The 7683-nt window shown below is 47.3% G+C and overlaps 1 protein-coding gene across 1 annotated transcript; it reads left to right on the top strand.

Annotated features, from left to right (window-relative positions):
* The first annotated feature begins 3947 nt into the window (after nt 1-3947).
* On the top strand, nt 3948-5420 carry LOC131294171 (fork head domain-containing protein crocodile-like). Its single transcript, XM_058322216.1, has one exon. It carries the CDS (start codon nt 3948-3950, stop codon nt 5418-5420), a length of 1473 nt encoding a protein of 490 aa, XP_058178199.1.
* The last annotated feature ends 2263 nt before the right edge of the window (nt 5421-7683 follow it).

Raw genomic sequence — 7683 nt, 5'->3', positions numbered from 1 at the left:
TCACAAGAACATCATCCCTTCCTCAGTCAAATCGGCATAGATGGAATTGTACTCCTCAAGCGTTCATCACATTTCCATTCGCGAACGTTGTTCTCTTTGTGTGTTTTGTGTTTTTTATCCGGTTGTTTTTTTTTTTTTGCTCCCACACCGATCTGGAGGCAAACGTGAGTGACGTGCATCACCTGCAGCTAAAAGGTAGACGCTGCCAAAATATGCGTCCAAGTGCATGCAGCTGGCAAAGATTATCACAACATGGTGTCAGCGCTGCAGTGAGGCATCCTTTCAGGGATCGCCGTCCGACGAGCGCCACGATTCAATCAAATATCGCTTCCCGGTACCCACTCCTTCACGATGTCGGTGTCGGTGAGGATAAAAGAAGAGAACCTGTCTTTCCAGTCGGTTCCCTTAGTCCATCACGCCCGGTAGGCACGCACTCGTTTCGTCATCGTCAAGTGCAACGAGATGCACTTTTTTCGTACGACTGCAGCAAAGCTTCCGGCCCGGGTCGTGTCGGGAAGCACATCCTTTTTCACAGACAGCCGGAGGGCGGCTACTCTCGACGATCGAAAAACGACCTTCATACTAGATTCATCTTATGCGGTCACGTTGACGATCAGCTGGAAGCGAAGAACTGTCCACAAAGCCCTGTGTGCTTTTCCCCTTGGAAGGAAAGCTGAACTTTGCGGACAAATCATGTCCACAAACTCCGCCCGATTTGCCGGCGCTTGGAGAGTAAATATTTGTCTTGTTCTTAAATCTCGTCGCCGGCCACAAATTAGCCGTGTCCGGTTCGCCGAAACAGCGGGTTTGACCCGACCCGGGACGCTGATCCGTTCGATTGGGAAGGCGCCGCTTGGAAGGCGAGCTACTAATGCGTCCGTTGTCTAATGAATTCCGATCGCGAAAAAAGATTAAGCTTCGTCCGAATGTCTGATACGATTCCGCTTGATTTGCTCGAACAACATCCGACATGTGTGATTTCGAAAACGTGTCTACCTTTGCGCTTTCTCGAAAGGATAACACGGTTGATGGTGTATGATCCTTTGGAGTTTTTTTTCTCGTTTGAAAAACTAACTGTATAAAAACACATTGATTGATGCATTTCTATTTAAATGTTTTAATATGTAGTATTTTGAAAATCTTTCTAGTTTTAAGCAGGAAAATGAAAACAAAAATTCAACGATTGTAAAAACTTTTTTGAAACCTGTTCCCAACTAAACTGAAGAAGTTTCCCAACCAAACCCAACCACAAACGTGTCTAAATCCACTCGACACCCTTCGCTCCGGATTTCGGCCTCGATCGGCCAAGCATTCCGACACGTCGAGCAACTAACTAGCGTCGCATTTATCGCTTTTATCTTCCAAGCTCTTCCTTCCTTTCTCTCCATCAATCGCCCCAACCGTTCGACGATCATCTAGTTGAGTTCCGCTTCCGATGCTCCGTACCCCGATTCCGACTTGTGTACGCGTGTGCTCTGTCCACGCACCAGTTTTCCAATCAGCGAAAGTTAATTAAATGAGAAAATATTTGTCTTGCACCAATTTGGAAAATAAACATTAAAGCAACAACACAAATAGTGGAGAGAACCCGGACACTGGACATGGGTTTGGAAAAATAATAAAGAGTGTGTGTGTGTGCGTTTATGTTTGTGTGTATGAGTACGTATATATCTGCATGCCGACGTGAGCTATCTTCGGAACAGGGGAAGCCCACCATCAACGCCATCAGCAATAGAGTGAAACAAAGCGTGAGAAAACATCGGTGCATTGAAAAAAAAACTAATAAAAACCACAACGATCTATGGATAAGATATTTTAAAGTGAGTAAAAAGCTCATGATCCATACCGTGCAAAAAAAAACGAACACTTCTCTTCAAAATGAACTCACGATCATCAAGATCGACGAGCGTAAAACAAAAAACCACATAACAAAAAAATTCACATCCCGTGGAAACTCGCCTCGCTTGAAGCGATTAGTTTTTCCATGCAAATAGGTTTTGCCGCACAACGCGTAAAATTATTTCGTACATACAACATGAACGTAAAGAAAGAAAAACTCATGCTAAAACAAATCATCGAAGCATGGGATAAATGTTTTTGGAAAATCTCTTCCGAAATCCTGGCGGTGAAATTCAGATAAATCATGAAAATAAAAATAAAAATATAGATTAGTTTGCTGAAGAGAAAAACAGAAACACTCCCACAAACATATAAACATATTTAAATGAGCAGTGTCGGGCAAGGTTGGAAACAAAAAAGGAAATGTTTTTCCAAAGCGGGTCACCAAAAACAGAGAGGGAGAGCGCTCGAAATGGATGTTGGTTTGTATCATGTCAAGGAGGTGTAAAATTGGACGTTGGAAAAATAGTTTCCCCAAAACGGTACCGTTATGGAATGGAACGGAATGAGGAACGTAGCCGGGGGAATGAATGAAAATATTATTTCAGTAATTATAAAGGAAATAAATGGTACGACTGACAAATTTGATCGTTCGAAAATCGTTCTAATAGATGTCATGCACACACACACACACAGGTACATAATGTTACATCGTGTGGAATATGAGCTGTGGAAAACGGATTTTGACTCTCCGCTTCCGTTGAGGGAAACTGAACTGGAGATGGGCAGATTTCCGGATAAGGTGGAGGTGCTAATGAAGCGGCGGAGTGAAGCATCCGGTGGAAAACTACGTCCATCTCAGTCACACTGGCATGGAAAACTGGAACCTAGCTGGAAAACACCAATCGGTTCATCCCTCTGAGAAAAAAGAAGCGACGGAGGGGTTCGAAAGGGAGAGAAAAACAACCCTCCGATTCCGGTAGTGTGAGTGGGAAAGCGAAAGCCGAGCGAGTGAAACAGGCAAACACCTCTCCAATGGAAAATCGCTTGGAAATCCGGTCGGGATTTTTGCCCTGGCAGGAAAAGAGTAAGCTCGATCGATCGACCACCATGACAACGCCTTGCGCATGCTTACCCACGACTCTGTGTGTGTATGCACACACGAGTAGTTTACGTGTGTGTGTTGGTAAGACGAAAAGGCATGAATGGAAGATGTGCGAAGATGCTGGGACGGAAGATTAATCTTCTCGCGTGCACGAGCGACAAGGAAGGCGCGAGGTGGTCTACGGCCAGACAAGGACGGCTGCACTCAAGGACGAGCGAGAAGGCAACAGGCGTGTCAGGTTTCCCGTACCGCAAGCAGCCGCCGTAGAATGCTGTTTTTCTTAAATCAGTATCGTTCGACAAACCGAAGCGTGCTGACTGATCGAGACTTGACCGCCGCATCCGCGATCCCGTCGGTGATTCGAAAAGGCGTTCTTCTTTTTTCTTCTTTTCTCTCTCATCTGTGTATGTGTGTGAGCGTGTATGTGGCTTGGCAACCCACACGGGTGTGTACTTCAGGAGTGTACGGCATTCGCTATCAGTCGGTCGGTCGGACGCACCCAGGACAGTTCTTCCGCCTTCACCTTTTCGGTGTGCCGGTGTTTTCCGGGAGTGTTTGCAAAGAAAATATTAAAGCAAGTGCCGAAGCAGTGAGTCCAGTGAAAAGGCGCAAGGTGCACCAGCAGCCGAATACCAAACAAAAGACAGTGTAATTGGAACACCTATTCCGAAACAAAAGTGAAACAACGCTGAGCAGCGGGTTGGCAAAGGATTTAAAGCCAGTTTTCCCGGGCTGAGATAAGGACATCGTGTCGGGTTCTTTCGATTCTTATGAAGGTGAATTAGTGGACAAGGAAGTTAATACACCCGACGGTGTTGGAGTATCGAGATCCTATTGACGTTGGATTTGTGGATTATTTGTGGTTGAATGTGGCTAAGACTACCTTCAAGTTCTGAATCCTAGTCTTGAACTGTGCGAATATCTGTGAGACTACATAGAAAGTTCTGGTGACGTCAGATATCTCAATACTCTGTGGAATAAGTGTGTCTACGGTTCAGTCACGATGCATACGTTGTTTACGGATCAACGCCACTATGGGCACGCACAGCCCGGCTACCCGACGAACGGGCCGACCATGGCCGCGGCGCACCACTACCCCTACGACCAGTACTCCCGGTATGCGTATGCCGGTTCAGCATACGCCCTGGCCGCACCACATCAGAACAAAGAGATGGTGAAGCCGCCGTACTCCTACATCGCGCTGATCGCGATGGCGATCCAGAATTCGCCAGACAAAAAGATCACCCTGAACGGCATCTACCAGTACATCATGGACCGATTTCCGTACTACCGGGACAACAAGCAGGGCTGGCAGAACTCGATCCGGCACAACCTCAGCCTGAACGAGTGCTTCGTGAAGGTGGCCCGGGACGACAAGAAGCCCGGCAAGGGCAGCTACTGGACGCTCGATCCCGACTCGTACAACATGTTCGACAACGGGTCGTTCCTGCGCCGGCGGCGTCGCTTCAAGAAGAAGGACGCCCTGAAGGAGAAGGAAGAGCTGATGAAGCGCCAAAGTTTGATCCTCTCCAGCGACGACAAGATGGGTGGTGACATCAAGCCGATCAAGATCATGTCCGGTGGGCATCATCATCTGGATGGGAAGCATCATCACCATCACCACCATCATCACCACGCCCAGCTGCACCACCAGGCTCTCGGGCATCACCAGACGACGTTCAAGCGTGAGCCTGGCCTAGAGTTGGCCGCCGCGGCTCAGTGTATGGTGAAGGATGTTGGACTAACCTCGACGCTGCTCAACACCTGCCACGACACGTTCGCCACGCAGATGAACCACCTGTCGGCCGCCGGTGACCACGGGTTCACCGTCGACTCGCTGATGAACGTGTACAACCCGCGCCTGCACCACTCCTCCTACCCGTACCACTTCAACGACGACAACCTTATGACGCCCGGTTCCGGCGGTCAGCTGCGGCACCATCACGGCACCTCCAGCCATCACGCACCACCGCACGGCGGCTGGTACACGCCCGAGACGCCCCCGGAGTCCATCGGCAACACGTCCGGCAGCTCGACCACCACTCCCACCACCCTGCCCTCGGTCACCGTCACGCCAACGTCCGGCATCGGCGTGAACGGAGGTGGAGGCGGTGGGCTCGGTGTTGGCGGAGGTTCCCTCGGCGGTGGAGTTCTGTCGCACCAGAGCCTTGGTGGGCAAGCGGGAGGTGGCGGTGGAGGTGGTTTCCGGGATATGGTGTTCGATCACAATCAGGCGTCAGCGGCAGCCGCCGCCGCTGCTGCCGCCGTCGCCGTCAACTGTCAGATGGAGCAGGCGGGCAGTCCCGGTGGGAACAGCCTCACGTCGGCCAGTCCACCGATGAACTCGGCCGCCGCCGCTGCAGCCGCCGCCGCCGCTGCCGCCTCCGGACATTTGGGCGGCAATCTGGGACACCTCGGACACTATCGGCCGCAGATCGGCTACTACCAGGACTGCGGGCTCAAGTACGGCGCGTAATGGGATCTTCCAAGGTCGTTCGACGCGTGAACAGCCGAAGTTCCAGCGCTTCCGGATGGAGGTTTCAAGTATCCGCCAGTGGCTGCCAAAGTGTGCTTCGTGCCGATAAGCGATTGCGGTTACTCGAGAGCTCTAGTGGCGGTGCAAAAACGTTTTTCGGAATGATGGTGATGACGATGATGCTGATGGACGGTTCGAACACGGTTGGCGACGGCTGCGTTTGGCAGGTTTGCTCGCGCCTTTCTTCCACTCGCTCTCTACAAAGATCTCAAGCACCGGAGCAGTGCCACCGTCTCGAGTGAACCTGAGACTATCGACCTTGGCGTGTCCGTTAGCGTTAACAACCACCACAAAAAATGACTGCGTCCATACGAGGCTCTACAATTGTTTAAGAACGGTGGAGTCCGGGAGTCTTGCACGCATGTGTTTCATAAATTACTAAAACAGAAAGAGAGAGAACGAGCAAAGACAAAGTGAAACGAAGATCGTAAAATTTTAAACCAAAATGTAGATAAAACTGGCAGAATGATGTCAAAAGATCGCTATCCAATGGATGAACCTGTTGGAATGGATGATGGAAGGAGACGAGAGATGGATGGATGATCCAGCACTAGAACGAGCGAGAAAAGCAATGTGTCTCACAATGTATAATAAGCGAAAAGAACAGCCAATAGGCTCACGGTAGAGTTACGTAGTAGTTAAGTTGAGGTTAAGTTATACGACAGGATCGATCGGGATGATTGGATAAACTTTGCACGGTGTCCGGTTAGGAGATCCGATGGAAAACGAATTAAGAACACACACAAAAAACGTGACGTTAGGAGCTCGCATTCGCCAGCGTCTTAATGTCGATTGACTATTCGATAATTAGGCGTAATGACAAAGATACATTTAATAAACAAAAAAACCCAATCGTGATGATATGAAATAATCAAATTTAAAATCACTGTTTTATTTTTACCACGGAAATTCGGAAAGAACTGTTGACATTGTTTGCTGGTTATTTCGTTGTTTTATTGATTAAATTGTTTGTATTTCAGTTTTTGTTTCTCTTCTACTCAGTTTTTGTTTCTTTCTTCTGTTCTTATCCAAGACTATTTGGAGTTTGACAATTTGTAGCAAAGAAAGAAACGTTAAATCACAATTTATGGTTTTTAGGGTATACAATTGTAACAAAGTTATTTTCTCCCAACGTATACAATGACATTTGATTTATTCATTTTAACAAGTTTGTACAATAAGATGCCAACTGTTCATAGAAAACAACAATTATGTTTAGACTATTTGAGGGATTACTAAACAGACTCATTTAGTCTCTTATAACGAGTTGACCACTGCACTATATTTTGTTCCGAATAATGTTTCTGATTTCAAACTGTTAATCCACAAACCTTGGCTGAACTATTGCTTATGCATTTTATCCTTCCACTTTTTTGACGTAACGATCGTCTTCTGTTTAAGGATTAAGTGCTGATTAGACTTTATATCCCTTTGCACATCAATACGTAAATAGTCAATCCTCTTTTGTAACAGTTTTTTGTTAACTCTACGTAACTCGTTCGGCTGTCGTGTACCGTCCCCTCCTCCGCATTTATTGTGGAAAACTACTACTTTTTATTCCCAGTTGACTATGTTGTTTTGATCAAATTTATTGATTTGCTTCTGGAAAACAATACTTTTTATTCTCAATTGACAATGTTTTTTTGATCAAATAAGTATTATTTCAAATATACTAAAACGAATACAGACCAAATGCTGCAGGTAAATCATAATATTCTATTGACGATTGATCAATATTGAACACAGCTTCGTGGAAAGTGCATGGCTTCTAATATTCTAAACGAAATGGTCTAAACATGACCGTTTATACTGGCTCAGCATACGCGCTCTGCGTTGAGTAATCTTTTTGTCGAAATTTCCGTTCTCATTCGCTCGAAAAAGGGAAAAAATATCGATCCGATGCTTCCACGCCTTCACCCATTCTTCCTCACCGAATTCCCCCCACCGGGAACACAACCGGATGTACTGGACGTACTGATGGCCGTTAGTCAACCCTCCCCCATTCCTCGCACTAATTGATTAACTATAAATAAGTTAGCGCTCCATTAACGCGATGGAGTCACTGCGTCTTCCAGAGTCAACTGCGGCAGCCATCGTGGCACTGCCCTGGTTTCCTTGGTTTTGTTTTCCTCCTCTTCCCTGCCGGTGGCCAGGCAAAGGGTCGAGCGGACACGCGGTGGTGTTTTTATGTGCACGCCGGAAA

This window comes from Anopheles ziemanni, chromosome 2 (genome assembly GCF_943734765.1).
Source record: "Anopheles ziemanni chromosome 2, idAnoZiCoDA_A2_x.2, whole genome shotgun sequence".
Taxonomy (NCBI): Eukaryota; Metazoa; Arthropoda; class Insecta; order Diptera; family Culicidae; genus Anopheles; species Anopheles ziemanni.
This window is presented reverse-complemented; position numbering and strand designations above follow the sequence as displayed.

Coding starts and splice junctions, on each gene's coding strand:
- LOC131294171 (XM_058322216.1), top strand. CDS start 3,948: ATGCATACGTTGTTTACGGATCAACGCCACTATGGGCACGCACAGCCC.